Source organism: Gossypium raimondii, chromosome 5 (assembly GCF_025698545.1).
Source record: "Gossypium raimondii isolate GPD5lz chromosome 5, ASM2569854v1, whole genome shotgun sequence".
Taxonomy (NCBI): Eukaryota; Viridiplantae; Streptophyta; class Magnoliopsida; order Malvales; family Malvaceae; genus Gossypium; species Gossypium raimondii.
The window spans coordinates 17,985,122-18,000,305 of record NC_068569.1 but is presented as its reverse complement, the minus strand read 5'-3'; the positions used below and the strand labels follow the sequence as shown (position 1 = coordinate 18,000,305).

Below are 15,184 nucleotides of genomic sequence, written 5' to 3'. Positions count from 1 at the left end.
GGGAAATTTCAATGCATTTAGAAGTTGTTGAACAAATCAAGGAGCACGTAGTGATATCCTTGTTTGTGTTAGAATTGAGTGACTTGAACCATTATTAAAATTAAATACTGTGCTAAAAATAAAATGAATATAGAACTACACTTCTTTTATTTTATTTTAGAATACGGTTTTTCAACCTTATTACACTTCATCTATTTGATATTGATTAAAATAAGTTGTTTCAACCTTACCTTACTCATTCTATTAGAATATGCTTTTACAAGCCTATAGATAGACATAGTCTATAGCTCTTGTAATCATTCGAATTCGGCATACTAAATTATCTTCCTGATTTTCCCTAAAGGGTTTTCACGTAAAAATCTGTCTATTCTTTATTTTTCTTTGAGATACATTGTCATTATTGACGTTCAATTTTTCACAATTTAATTACATTTCACGACATTAAAATTGGATATTCTAAAGTTCAATGTCTATAACAGAAGCTGAAGGAATTTACATATATATATTTGTTCAAATGCCAAGGAACATATCAGACTTGTGGTCTTGCCTGAACAACATATATCATCCCATCTTTCACTACTCCTTCAATATCCTGTGGACATCCATACAGGGTTTCTATAATTTTCCCTGCCTCTGCAACTTTTGACAAGATTGAGGTCTGGAATGCTTTGTTAACCATCATTGGATCATTGGAATAATCCAAAACCATGCTTTCTTCTTCATCCATAAGTACACTGAAAATATTCAAGAAATGCAGATCAAGAGTTCTTTTTCTACTTCTAAATGAAGATATATACCAAAACTAAACCTTGATGAGCTACTAAACAATAATATAGCATCTTGCTGGTGATCAGCCATTTGGATAACATGGTTGGATTTTTTTGAATTGTTCGGCATAAGAAGGTGACTCTTTAGCATTGATCATGAACCACTTGTAATCCTATTATTGTTTGGAAAATGCTGTCCAAAATTTAAGATTTCAGAATCAAACCTGTCATAAAGCCCAGCTCCTGCGTATCCCCCGAGATCTTCACCATTTGAGTCGGAACGAAAGATGATAGTTGGCTTACAGTAGAGCCCTATTTTCTTGCTTGCATAACAAGTAACCTGGGAGTTCATTACAATTTTTCTTTGACTTCAGCATTCTGAGATTCTGATTAAGGAACTTAGAAACAAAAGTGAATTTTGCATATCAATCAGGTACGTTTATCCAGAACTAAGTGATTGACTAGCGGTGGATGGGAAAAAAAAACTGCCTTACAATAGGAGATTTTAGGTTGTTCTTTTTTGCAATGAAGCTCATAGCGCGTCCGGGATATGCACCCACCAATGTCTCTCCCAAGCCTTTCACAATCTATTTTAAACCCAAGAAGATAGATGAAACATGTTTCTTAGACCATAAATTCATATAAAATCAAAAAGAGAGGGCTTACCTCTGCATATATTTCAGAGGTGTCCCCTGATAATGGGTTTTTTGTATGAATAACAAAAGCATAATCGCCACAAATGACTTCTTGAATCAATACTGCCATGCGAAGATCCTCATGATTAAGTTTAGCTTTCTTACAACTAATATATGCTCTTTCATTCCACTTGGAAGCCCAAACCTGAATATGGTGGGAAAAGGTGACTCGTTGAAAGGAAGCATATGATTAATGCATTATATGCCAATAGAAAAGTCCCAACCTTCTTTATTGCTTGCCAAGCTCGGTTCCATTGGTCATCACCCCCTTTATCAGGCCATGGCATTCTAGCACTTTTCATTTTGCTCGTAAGTTCTGTGGTCTACCACAAAGTTCAAAAACGGAAAACTATCAGTTTTAAATATTAGTAAATACGACATCAATCTTGCTATATATATAATATACATAAACATCTGAAAGTTTTTTGGAGATGGCTTCAATTTTAGGATTGCTATAAAAGCAACTATAATGTAAGATCTGTTTGACAGCACCATGCTATAACACCGTTAAATCCCCAATGGCTTACCAAAGACACAGGAACACTCATTTGTAGAATAGCTCCTTTTATTTCTTGAAGTTTGGAGACATCGCCACCATTTACTAATTTGCGAAGAAACATAATCTTGGTCGATATATCCTGAAATACATGAAGTGTAGATCAGAGAAAGTGATAATAACTTGCATGTTCATCTGAAACACAGATTATAGAACCTCGGAATATAATTAACAAAAAAATTGAAAAAACGAGTGCTTTTAGAGAAGTAAAAGCTTAACTAATAAACTGTACCTTATTAACATCTAGCGATAGCACAGTCTCAAATGCCCCAAATGGTATTGCAACTGACATTGGGATCCTGATCCATGATGGCACCCTTCCTCTTAAAAATTTTATATTACAAGATTTGGCGCCAACCTGAATCAAAGATCATTGGTTTGGCTCAAATATATTCTGCGAACCAGTCATTCATTCTATCCAGAATAATAAACTGAACGAGCTTACTGTTTCAGTGGTGAATTCTTCGAGTGAAAGAGCATATCTCCCACGGAAGATCTTTCTTTTAAGGGTCACTCGTCGAGAAATTGAGGGAACAAGGGAACTTAGAGGTAAGATAGAACCACCGATGTCACTGCAAGTGAGCGAAAAACAGTTCATTAGAATACGGGTGAAGAGGTCTGCAAGATCACTGATCAAACAGTTATATAACAGCGTGCCTGACTATCAAATTTGAGGACTTCAGTTGTATAGATACCGCACGTCCTTCCTTTGACTTGAGATTCCTGAAAGTATTTTGATCAAAGCATGTGGCGAAGCATATCTGCACCATGATGCAGTAAGTAAATTTAATATGTTGACTTTCTCAACCTAAGCACTGCGGGTAGGTTTGAACTTTTCATATAAGGTGAAAATATCCACTCTTTGTTGAAAATGACTTTAAATTCTGATAAGCTATCCGAAGGACACATGCCTTGCTATTTCTTGCTCTAATAGAGACATGAGACAGGACATCTGGCGTATCAGATGTCAAAACTGCAACAACTCCGTCTGGAATCTCCTCCTCTCCTGTTACTCTACTCGCAATAATAATTGTTGGCTTTCGGTAAACTTTGTTCTGAACAGTAATAAGCTCGTTCACTGAATATACAAATCCACTAACTTCAACTGGACTGATAACCTGCCAACTGTTGGAACACAAATCTCAGAAAATATTTGACAGCAAACACCATAGACTGCCATAAAAAAGGAGACCATAAAATAGAAAGCAATCTCTCATTAATTGAAAAAAGAAAATACAAGCTGAAACGAAACATATAACCTCAGTTCGAAAGTAAGCATATCACAACCTGGCTTGGACCAACTACATGCTATTCGCAAACTCTTCGGTTTCATTTAAAACTTACCATCCTAAATTTGCAACTTTTCTAAGAACGGGGTCAAAACGAGTAATGAGCATAGAAAGAACAGCTGCAGATCCTGCTCTTATTAATTCTTCGGAAAAAGTATCAATCTGATAGCAGAACAAACAAAAATAACTAGTAAACTGGTCTGCGACTGAGAAATAAATAATACTCAACCTTGATTACTAAATATGTTCAACGTTAATCATGTACCGTTGTTTTCCCAATGCCAAGCAATTTCCCAAGATATTCAGCACTAGGCTGGATCTTAATCTGGAGATCAACAGCCCTGTCAGAAAGTATTATTTGCAGTCGGTCAAGAATAGCCTTTGTTTGTAATGCCCACTGGGCATCACCGGATTTGTGTGATTTAGAGGCACGATACCAGTCCTATGAAGGTCAAAAGAAACAACAATTTCTGACGACTATTATAAGCATCAAGTATTACTTAATCATCACTTGAGAAATTATGGAAGGTTATTGTTGTAGGCGAGTAAATAAGAATGCTGTTATCCAAAACTCGATGCCTCAAAATGGAGAAAGGTTAATTTCAATAAAGCTCAACAGATAATATACCTTAGTACAGTAAATGAGATCTTCATTCTTGACTGTGGACAGGCACAAACTTTCAAGCACCAAGGAAATGAAGAACATGATTTCCTGACTCATAAATTTGACAAAAGAAAAAAGAAAGCTTGAATAGATTGGTTGCCTTCAAGGTAATTTATTTCCAGGTTTGCAAATATTAGGACTTACCGGCGGGTTTGCAAAGTTAAGATCTTTAAGTCCCCTTTCCATGGTTGTTCTAACAGCTGAAGCCAAAGCGAGATCAAGGAATAGCAGCTCTTTAGCCAATCTATGAGGTGTTAGCAGAAGAGGGCGGATCTCAATGCGAGATTCCAGTAATTTCTGCAATGGAAAAAAGAACAACAAATCAATCGCAGAAAATGTAGCTTAGAAGTTGGATAAAACAAACTCCACCTTATTTCAAGTACCTCCATTAAAGGGCCAATGCATTCATCACCAATATGAGTTTTGACAAAGTTTAGGCAGTCCTGGAATTTGACAACAACAATGAAAAAAAGTCATTCCTTCGTAATTTTTTTTTGGGTGAGAAATGAGAATATTTTTCAAGAAAAAACTGGACATCATACAAAATACTATGATTGTCCATAAACAGATTTATGATCCATAAGAGAATGCTGATTTACTTAGTTACCTGCAGCTTTAGTGATAAGGCACCATACACATTAACTCTATCTGCTGTTGCAAAACCTTGATTCTGAGCACCAGTAAGAAGATCAAGATTTGATTTAGTGAAAACTCAAAATTAGTAGTTAAGGTAATGGAAAAAGCACAACTTGAAAGAACTGATTGTCTGGTATTGCTGCAACTAACGTTTAACGAGGGAGCCAAACAACTATCAATTGCAGATTCAAGTTCTACACCTGAATGAACAGCCTGTCACATGTTATCGCAAACAGTAAGAACTTTTGAACAATAAATCCAGTTTATGACATATCTTAGAGAAAGAGAGAGAGAGTAAATGTAATGCAGCATATAACTAAATTAACATCAAAATAATAAAAAGGACTAAACTAAAGAGGAATGTTACAACAGAAAGACTGCAGTTATTATTGACTTAAAAGATACCGTATGGTCTATCTTGTTACTTAGGTCATACAAATAAATAGTGATCAATGAAGGATAAATTCAAAAGACATTGCGGGAACATGGTAATTTGTTTGATCTCTTCGAAGATACTCAGAACTCTGTAAATTTGATCAGATCGAGGATGATCAATGAAATATAAACTCAAAAAAGGGAAATTTTCACCAAAATATTACTTTGTCAAAACAGGATTGATACCTTCAATGTCTTCAAGTACATAGTGAGGTCACGAATAAGACCTTCTTTAGCTTCCATCCTGAAACAAGGCTCTGACACAATCGGACGGTCATAACTTGCAAGTTTTTCCTTTGTGAGACCATGGGCATGCAATGTTTTCCAATAAACATCAAGTTTAAAACCAGCTCTCAAATAGTTTAATAGTGCCTGTTACAAAAGAACACAACATTCCATTAACAGAACCTATATGTATGTAAAACAAATTTAGCCAATCAAAAGTAATAGACTGACTTAGCTAGTGTGACATGTATCTATGAAAGATCACTCCATTTCTTCAATTGATTTACCTCATCTGACCTAGTAGCAGTTGCTTGATATTTAATCACATACCTCACAAATAACCACATCATCTGGGCTACTATTATTGTGCAATTTTTGGTGCCATTCCTCCATCATGCCCCCTTTGCAATCATTATTTCTCTAATGAACAAGCAAGAGAATTAGTTTTGTAAAAATGATGCAGCAGAGTCCATCTCTATAGGACATAATTTATATATACCTGAACCATTAGTATTTCATCACGAATTCTCTGCCCAACATCACCTTGACCTCCACGGCCAACAAATGACACTATTAGCCTCACAATTTCTCTGTCATTTGGCTGGTTCAAATATATTCTTTGCAGTAAATTGGTGAATCTGTCCTGAGCTTCACTAATTTCGCTGCAGACATAGCAGTGAATGTCAGCTTAATAGGCTAATATTACTTGCATATGCTGCAGATAAATATATTTGATACATCTCTGGATCAACTTTTCACATTTAAATTTGTATAACAATAAATTCATAGATTTGAGTTTTTGAAAAAAGAATGCAATTTTTACCGAGGTTTCACATTGTAGTTCTTGTTCCATGTAAGATGTCTGCATCTCATAAGCCTCATCCAGACTAATATACCAACAAGCCCTAATTCTCCTTCAGCTTTACAGCGTTCTGTCAACTCCGTTGCAATATTGAACCTTTTAAAAAGTTTAGCATGTAATCAAAGCCATTTTAGTGACAAAACCAAGGTAAAGAGACATATTAGATAGATCATAAAATCTCAAATGTTATAAGATGGCAGAGACATGGTCCCAGTGTTTCCAAATTGATATTACTTGTAAAAGATAGATATGTTTAGATTCTTTTATAACGTGCTTTGGCTCATCTCTTATTTACCTATGCATTAAGGATCTCTCAGCCTCCTTTTCTCTTTGGGATATTTCATCAAGCAACCATTTGACAATTCCATTACTGTATCCGTTAACCTGCAAAAAAGGGCCTCCTAAGTTCACTGATGACTAACATGAGACAACTCAACCAAGGAGCATAATAATTCCCCTGATTTTTCAGTGTGAATGTGTAACTATTTTATTAGAGTTAAAAACAAAGTCACAAAAATAAGCATCTCTTAACTCCATTTTTATCCTTAACAAAATAGTCAAATCCATAAATTTTACTTCATTTCTTCCAACAAATTAGATAAAGATTCTGTTCAAATGCAGTCGGCCTCCAATAATAGTTTTTGTAGCAATTGTCAACTGCTCATCGTTTAAGTTTCATTTCCATATAAATAAAATATTTATGAATAACATCATCAGACCATAAGATCACACAGTTTAAGGTATCCTTCCACCAGATGCTTTAAAGGATGAAATCATTTTCAGTGGCATCTTCGGTAATGAAACATGTCAAGTGGAAATATACACCAGTAAATAGTAACAGCTCCTTGACAATTTTTTCTTGTATCATTTTACTGGTTTCATGAGAAAACAAAACCCTGAAATTGAGCAAACTAATTTAATAAATGGGGGAAATTACGCATATTAGCCTTACTCCAATAGTTTTGCTTCATTGAAGACCAGAAAACTATTTTGATGTGAAAAAACCTTCTCAGAGTGCATAGGCAGTTTGTATATCCATACATCAATTGCAAAAGCAAGGTACCTTGTACAGTATAATAATGTTACCTTTCGAATTGGCAGCACACGTTGTAGGGCTACAAAGAAGTTACCCCCATTGTTTTTAATCCAAGACCCGCCGCACCATATTACAAATTGAATACCGACAAAATTCCTCTTCTGCAAATTAACATCTACCAACTTTTTTTCCAGGAGCAGGTGGGTTAATCAATTGAACATGTTAGTAAGCACAAGAACTCATGAAAGCAGCTTTGAGTAAATTACCTGGAAGGGTCTTCCCCCTACTGTTTTTTCTGTAAAATAAGTCTGACATGCTCCGACAACCATTTTTGACTTTTCAGGCAACATATCTGATGGAGGAGCCTGAAAAATTAGAGATGAAAGCAGGCAGTGAGTTGAAGTAAGATTTGCAAGCATTCCATAGGTGGAAAATTTCAGTGTCAGTGCACACGATGAGCATGTATTCCCTACTAAATGAAGGACCAAGTATCTCACCAGCCATTCACCAGCTGATGACTTTGACACTCCCCAGTGAAGAATTGCAGTGCCTCTGACGTTCAAAGCAACAAATATGTGATAATCACCACTTAAAACTTTAGAGAGGACCTGAAAAAAAAAAAGAACTTGTTCCAGAGATGTTGGAAGTTGGTCTTCTGTAGATATGTAATAGGTAATAAATTCAACAATTAATAGCTAAAAGAACATGAGCTGACTGACTGATCAGGAAAACTAAGTCCCTCACGGAATTAAATAAGTGGAAGATGCTGATACAACCCTATCACCATGTTTACTCTCATGCAACAAATAAAATATTGCAGGAAACTAACCACTATTTCGTAGATGCCAACAATATAATTTTGCTTTGAGACCGCGTTATTTCCTCCAGCTGATTTCTCCACAAGATCCATCAAAGCCAAAGAAGACTGACCAGCCTTCGTCTCGTTTGGCCCCTTAGACTGCCTTTGCAACCACTTTTCAACATCATGTCTTCTAAGGTAAGATGATGGTGTTACAGGCCTAGATGGCTGTACATCATCCTGGGCTTTTATTTTTGTTCTTGCATTCATGTAGCTGCTCTGTAACTCGTTCAGGGATATTCCTTTGCGCAGCTGATTTTGCAGCTCTGTTAAAGCATCCGCATAATCTTGCTACAATGCACACAATGATATATATGAGTACCTAGACCGGGAACACTCAATACTGATTGTTATAGAAATAGCACCCAACTCAAGTACAAGCTACATTATTATCAAGCATTGGCCTTATAAGCTAAACAGCAAATAGCTGAGAGAGCAAAGGAGGAAAAGAACCACCATGATCCACAAATGAGAAAGGAAATGATAGTAATTGTATGAAGTGAGAAAATTTCCAAACACAAGGTATTGGTCGCAGAAATATCTTCAGATAGTAAAAATGGTTTCAAGTTATGGTCTGAACTCTAAATGTAACATAAAGAGTGGAGAGTATCTGGAAAATCAGAACATGCATGATAACGCATATACTAGTTTCGATAACTTAATGATGTTTATGAATTTCCACAAACTGATTTTCACTAGCTTGCAAAGAAAAGGGAAGTTAGATGGCAACAAGCATATGAAGAATAGAACTGTTAGGCTTGAACAAATGAAAAGCAATGCATAAATTTAAAAGGAGACTGAGAAGATAATTCATCTTTTTGCACCATAACACACCTTTTGCTGTTCTGGCGAGCTTTGGGGTCTACCTCTACTTTCCCAGATTAGATATGCCTTCCGATCTATTAGCTCTTTCGGTATAGATGGAAGCGGATTACTTGCATCATATTCCGGAACCTCAACTCTGAAATTCCCGTGATTTAGTTTCAACCTGGGAAGGAAAATATATAATTTCAAACACCTCAAAAGCCTAGCCAAAAAAAAAAAAGGGATGGCCCAAAGGGGAAAAAACAACAACCATCGGTCTTGACTTCCATCCTTCAACAAAAATTCAATAGCATGTATCTTGGGGTCTCTCAACTCAATAGTTACTACATACATGTCTCCATTCTGCAGTTTAAGACCGATTTCACCAAGTTAAAATTATTTAAAATCACAAACAAAATCTTTTTTCTGACCGACAACAGTAAAATCCAAATAAACCATGAAGCACAAAATGAAAAAAGAAAATACACCTTCACAAATGGTGTCTGCAGTGCACCTTGCTTGTAAGTTTTTGCCCCTGATGAGTCTTCACCACTGGGGATATACCAGTTCCTGTAGAAGGATATAATAATCTCAAGAGTCAAGAGATTGTTTGATGTGCAAAGATACCATGTAATATATAATTCATATTCATGAGAAGTTTTCAGTGCAGGCTTGACCGGTTCCCAAGGTAAAGAAAACCCCAGTGAAGAATCCAAGTTCTTGTGCAGTTTTTAAGCTGAAATTCAACTCTTGCATTGCGCTTATTTGAACATCCAGAGACATTAATCTGCATAAAAGGCAAAGGATGAAAAGAAAAATTATTGTAGAACATTAATCTACAACAATAATAAAACCCATGCAAAATCAAAAGTCAAAACCTGAAGTTGCATCCCATCAATGAGCTGAAAATGAAGAACACGAGGAACCTGTACACTACCGGAGGCCGCCATAATAATCAGTCACAGCAATGAAACTCAATGGGTTTGAAAGACCATATCTGATAGACAAGCAACCAATTTTATACACATTTAAACGCTTCTCTAAGCATAGTTACATAAAAGCTGGAGTATCTTTAAAAGCGAAAATCTGATGAATGAGATTCCTGAAGGGAATATTAAATTACCATCGCTAACAAAGCTTCGAAGATGATTCCATGGTCCATAGTTGATGTGAGCTGATGTCTACTTCAAAGCAATTCAATATCCATCTGACATTTGCCTTGCAGCATGGTATCAACCATGGCATATAAGCATGCATATGTGATGCATCTAAAGGCATCTTTAATTAAACCCCGCTGTATATATATTTATTAACAACAGGTTTGAAAACCTTCCCGTAAAATGAAAATAGGACACCAAATTGACTATTTTTGTTGAAAAGTTAGTTACCCTTTGCATGTCTTTTTTCTTTTATAGTGGAGTAAAGGTTTTCTTACTGGAACTTGAAGAGGAAAAGGGAACTTGGGGAAAAAGATGGAACAGAATCGGATGTTTGGAACCTGCCAGCTTAGGTTAGAGCCCATGCTTTGGAATTTTAAAAGCAAAAAGCTCTGCACTTGGGCGAGTGATGCGTAATGCGAATATAGATTCTCCCATTACGTGCTTTGAATGGCCATTGCCATTTTCGACGATAGAAACATGTCACAAATAAAATGGAAAGATAATACTGGAGAACTTTTTGTGAACTTTTATATCAGTTCAGCACCTTATTCCTCGTCTTCTGGACCATAAGCATCTTGTGAATAGGACAGTACATTTCAATAGAAAATTGCGCCTCACCATTTCTACATAGTATCTAAATATATATACGGATACCATACGAATGTTTTCAAATAAAAATATAAAGATCATGACATGACAAAATACATAAACACAATATAAACATACAAATTGTCAGGTCGGAAACAGATGTTCAGAATAACCAGAAGAGAAAAAGAATCAATAGAACCAAGGGAAGATGAAAGGGGCAACTCATTACATGGGCATTTCAATGTTCAAACACCGCCATATCCTATTCAAGCTGGTGTAAGACTGAAATAACTCAACAGTGGAATAGAAATGATTCTTGTCATAAATAGAGGTTCCATTGTTTTTGTCCGAAAACTTTCACCGTTGTACATTATATTATCAGAAAGAAAAATACAATTAAGTACATCGAAAAATTCATCCAATAAAGGTCGATGGCTTTCTATCGTATGTCCAATCTCAATCAACCATCCCCTTCCACCATTGTCAGAAACGATTTCATTGTAAGAGTAGCTTTGAATCACATGCTACTATTTTCACCCGACCGACAGTTTCCTGAGAATCCTCTTTCTTAAACAAAGCATCCTGTAAAATGAAGGTCCATACATTGTCGCAGAATCTATATGTGTGTAGATGTCCCTGTAGCACAGTTCAAATATGAATAGCAACTCGGGTTGCGCATTGCGATGCCAGAAGCTATGTTTGATTTGTAAAGTTTTTAATGAGAATATATCAGTCAGATAACAAATTTAAAATCGATACACCAAAACAGGTAGCTGAAAGTTCAACTGTAGCAGAAAAGTACCACAAAATAAACACTAATGCACAACCAGAGGCATTTTCAACAACCAGTCTTGAGTGTTATTGGAAACCAATGAAATTTTTTTCCACAAAGGACAATAATTATCATGTATGATAAAGAAAAGCATTATCCAAGAACCAAGGTTGAAGCACATCTATATTTTCAGGTTCCTCATAATGTTTCTCTAGCAATGATACTGAAATCTAAATAACCCAAAACTTTTCATAAGAGTCTATGGGAAAAGAATTGAGATATGTTTACCCTACTCTCTTAACCATCAAGAGTCTTTGAAGACAAGAGGTAGCTTTGGTTTAACAAGAAGTAAAGAACCATTACCCACTCAAAAATCTTAAGCAATTCAAATTGTGTCAGAAAACACATTTCTCCTTTCAAAATTCCAAAATAATTCATAAGTGTCAAAAATGTCTTCTAGGCATTACTTAATTTAAAAGATTCATGTGTTTTGCATGTTAATCTTTCTTAATTCTCATATGTGTGCAACACAGGTATATTTTGACAAAACAATAGCCAATCACCACAACCAGGTACAATTAAATGAAATTTGTACAATTGAAGTAGCAAAAATCAACATTCAGCTAAATTTTGATCCTGCACTTATATGTAAGGCAATAAACGTGTCCTTCACCATTCATAAATTGTCATAATCATTTTTATCTTTCTTCAAGGATGGGGAGAGCAAAGGACCATATCAAAATAATATCAGCTTCCTTTATAACACAGAACTTATTAATAGGCGCTCCATAAAACAAAAATATCTCACCGTAGCTATTCATAGAAACAGCTAATCACTGCCACAAAATCACCGTCAATTTAACAATCAATGAACACATATAACACAATCTAAAAAAGAAAGAAGGTTCTGGAAATATATTAGCACCTTAACAAGCACAAAAATCAACAGAAATCTTACCTTTTTTCCCCCTAAAAAGAAGGAACATACCTTAATGGTAACCTTGCTCTTCACCTGACTTTCCAGTGCTTCGGTCATTGACTAACAAAAACATAAACCAGATGAACAAATAAAATTTAGATAAAGAAAGGCCGAACAAGCCAACAATATATTTAACAGTACCTTATCGAACTGGACGAGAACCTGAATAGCGAGCTCAGGGCTGAGAGTACCGTTTGAAACCATCTCATCTAAAGCCTCCGTCAAGCACATTCCGATCGTTGACCTCCGGTAAAGCTCAAACGTCGCCATAATTCACCCGATCTGCCCAAAAAATGGAATAAGAAAACGTAAATCTCGAATCTCGATGTTGAAAAATTAAAAGAAAAAATAAATGACAACGAGGAAAAAAAAGTTAATTTATGAATTGAATTTGGAGGAAGAAATCACGAAAGTTTAGAGGCGACGTTGAGGGAGATTGTAGATGTTCGTAAATTGTAGAGCTTTGAGGATTTTAAGAGTTTTAACGTTCAGTTCTTGTGAAAAAGCTCAGAAAAGGAAGAAGAAAAATGGCGGAAGAAGATTTGGGGCTTTTTATACCCTAGAATTTGTAGATGAAGGTATATATAGGAGAGACAATTTGAATTATATTAAATGACGTTTTTGCCCTTCTATTCTTTCTCCGTAGACAGAAGAGGATGAATTGGTTTCGGCCGAGTCTTGTGCTTTGACGGATCTGACCCAAACTACTACCTCCATATTGAGAATGTCCTTCTAATAAAATAAATTAAGATAAATTGTTATTTTTTTATTAGAAAGTAGTCTTATGAAACACCAAAAGAACAATTTAATTTTTAAATAATAATTATTAATAATAAGTAAAAAAATTTGTAGAGTGCTGAGAGAATATTTTTTATTAGAAAGTAGTCTTATGAAACACCAAAAGAACAATTTAAATTTTTAAATAATAATTATTAATAATAAGTAAAATAAAAATAAAATTGCAGAGTGCTGAGAGAAATTTTTATTATTATAAAGTAGTCTTATGAAACACCAAAAGAAAATTTTAATTTTTAAAATAATAATTATTAATAATAAGTAAAAAAATAAAATTGTAGAGTGCTGAGAGAAAAATATAAAAATTTGTAGAGTTGTTGAATTTGTGAAAGGAAGTGATCTTTTTTTTTCTTTTTTTTTTATGTTAGTAACTTTTTCTTTAATTTTGTTTAAGTGGTGGGTATTTGTTAAAAATGTGAAAAATGATTTTGTTTTTTAACTTTTGTAGTTTTTTTGCTATAAAATATTTAAGAATTATTAGAATATTTTTTTGAGTTTTTTAGGAATTTTTAAACTGAGTTAATATTTGATTAATTCATGGTTTTAATTATAAATACATTATGTAATTTTATATTAGATTTTATCACACCCACGATGCAAGTGAAAGAAAATATTAGATTTAGTCAACATTCAATTGGATCATTTTAATGGTTCTATTTTTTAATTTCAAAATTTTAGTCTTAATGCAAATGACAGTCATTAAATCTATTAATTGAATTTTTGTAAGTAATATGTGAAAATAACAAATAAATATAGCATTATACATGTGATAATGTGTACTACGATTAAATTTTAAAAATAACATAACTTTAACTTAATGAATTTAATAGTTATCATTTAGTTATGACTAAAAATTTTAAATTCTAAAAATACAGGTACTAAATCCACAACTTACACAAAGTATAAGATCTAATAGAAGAATTTAAACTTTTTTTACCAATATAACTTGGTGGGAATTGTCGATTGAGGCTTAACTTGATTGACATAGGTATTGTTGTCAATGCAGTAGGATGCAGATTCAGGTGCACTGAAGTGCATTGTCCTCTTATTTATTGATTGAGGAGAGGCTATGGATAATTCTAAAGATTGTGTTAAAAATAACAAATATGATCAAAATTTATAATAAAATTATTATATAAAAAAACTTTAGTGGGATTGGGTCATAAGGGCCGGATTAGATATGGACTCTTATCAGGCTTGGGGCCCATCTCGTGGTGCGAGCCGAATAAGCCGATCACGGAACTAAACAGAAAAGACTGACAACTAACCATGGCGTGTTCGGAAGCTGCCACGTATAGGCTCAGACGTGTTAAAATTTCCCATGCCCATCGGGCTGTCTAACCTCTTCGTTTTCAGTTTTCATCACATGCCGTTCTCCAACGGAGCTTCGCCTTTTTAATACAAACCGCCATGGAGGAGATGAAGTACTCGCCACTGTCAAACACTTCGACAACCACCACTACTGCCGACGGCAACAGAGAGCAAGGGACGTCTTCGATGTTGTCGCGAATCAAGAAAGATTGCTTTGCTTTTGGAGTTTCATTGCAAGAGGGATTTCGATACGTTAAAGCAACCTTAGTTGGTCTGGTAGAAAAACAAAACTTAAAAGCCATATCGAACCACCCTTTTTATTTTCAATCTTGGTGACTTCAACTCCTTTCTTTTTTTTTTCGGATGCAGGCAAAAAAGCTGAAAGCAAGAGATGAGCAGGAAGCGGCAATAGCTGATTTACAAGCTCAAAAAATGCAGGTTAAAGCAGCTGATGAAGCTGAAGATACCAAGAAAAAAAAATACAAATCCACGTAATCGAAATACATAACAATACATTCATGTTCATGTAACATGTTGCTTTCTTTTCGTACAGTTGTAAATAAAACCTCTTCGTTTATGAATAATAAGTAGATATAAAAGAATGGACTGTGTTTTTTTTTTCAAACAAAAAGGATCGAAATGGGAAAAAAGGGTTTACATGTACTGGGATTCGAAGTTTAGTTGAATATTTGATTATATGACCTTTGAAAGTAAATTTATATGGTATGAATTTTTCTAGGATGCATAAATG

General features: G+C 34.7%; 3 protein-coding genes across 5 annotated transcripts; 1 reads left to right on the top strand and 2 right to left on the bottom strand.

The window, feature by feature from the left end:
• Positions 1-345: 345 nt before the first annotated feature.
• LOC105769431 (alpha-glucan water dikinase 2) lies at positions 346-9,866 on the bottom strand. 2 transcript variants are annotated; one of them, XM_012590058.2, is made up of 31 exons: positions 9,707-9,866; positions 9,506-9,615; positions 9,317-9,398; positions 9,100-9,191; positions 8,859-9,012; positions 7,995-8,315; positions 7,663-7,773; positions 7,432-7,530; positions 7,216-7,347; positions 6,425-6,513; positions 6,091-6,225; positions 5,767-5,929; positions 5,598-5,687; positions 5,229-5,414; positions 4,758-4,820; positions 4,579-4,641; positions 4,355-4,414; positions 4,116-4,268; positions 3,936-4,019; positions 3,573-3,749; positions 3,363-3,469; positions 2,930-3,143; positions 2,676-2,779; positions 2,464-2,590; positions 2,251-2,376; positions 1,990-2,100; positions 1,687-1,785; positions 1,434-1,607; positions 1,262-1,354; positions 992-1,107; positions 346-734 (listed from the first exon to the last, which is right to left on the bottom strand). In XM_012590058.2, exons 1-31 carry the CDS (start codon positions 9,776-9,778, stop codon positions 530-532), a joined length of 3,912 nt encoding a protein of 1,303 aa, XP_012445512.1. In that variant the 5' UTR covers positions 9,779-9,866; the 3' UTR covers positions 346-529. The 2 variants fall into 2 exon arrangements, 1 of the variants encoding a protein (XP_012445512.1); XR_008196259.1 differs by having other exon boundaries at positions 586-734; positions 992-1,165.
• A 1,009-nt stretch (positions 9,867-10,875) lies between these two features.
• On the bottom strand, positions 10,876-12,873 carry LOC105769434 (transcription initiation factor IIA subunit 2). 2 transcript variants are annotated; one of them, XM_012590064.2, is made up of 4 exons: positions 12,736-12,873; positions 12,469-12,609; positions 12,337-12,387; positions 10,876-11,212 (listed from the first exon to the last, which is right to left on the bottom strand). In XM_012590064.2, exons 2-4 carry the CDS (start codon positions 12,595-12,597, stop codon positions 11,072-11,074), a joined length of 321 nt encoding a protein of 106 aa, XP_012445518.1. In that variant the 5' UTR covers positions 12,598-12,609; positions 12,736-12,873; the 3' UTR covers positions 10,876-11,071. The 2 variants fall into 2 exon arrangements, with proteins under 2 accessions (XP_012445518.1, XP_052487700.1); XM_052631740.1 differs by having other exon boundaries at positions 12,753-12,873.
• Positions 12,874-14,532: 1,659 nt separating this feature from the next.
• Positions 14,533-15,035, top strand: LOC105769435 (uncharacterized). The gene is made up of 2 exons (XM_012590065.2): positions 14,533-14,709; positions 14,803-15,035. Exons 1-2 carry the CDS (start codon positions 14,533-14,535, stop codon positions 14,926-14,928), a joined length of 303 nt encoding a protein of 100 aa, XP_012445519.1. The 3' UTR covers positions 14,929-15,035.
• The last annotated feature ends 149 nt before the right edge of the window (positions 15,036-15,184 follow it).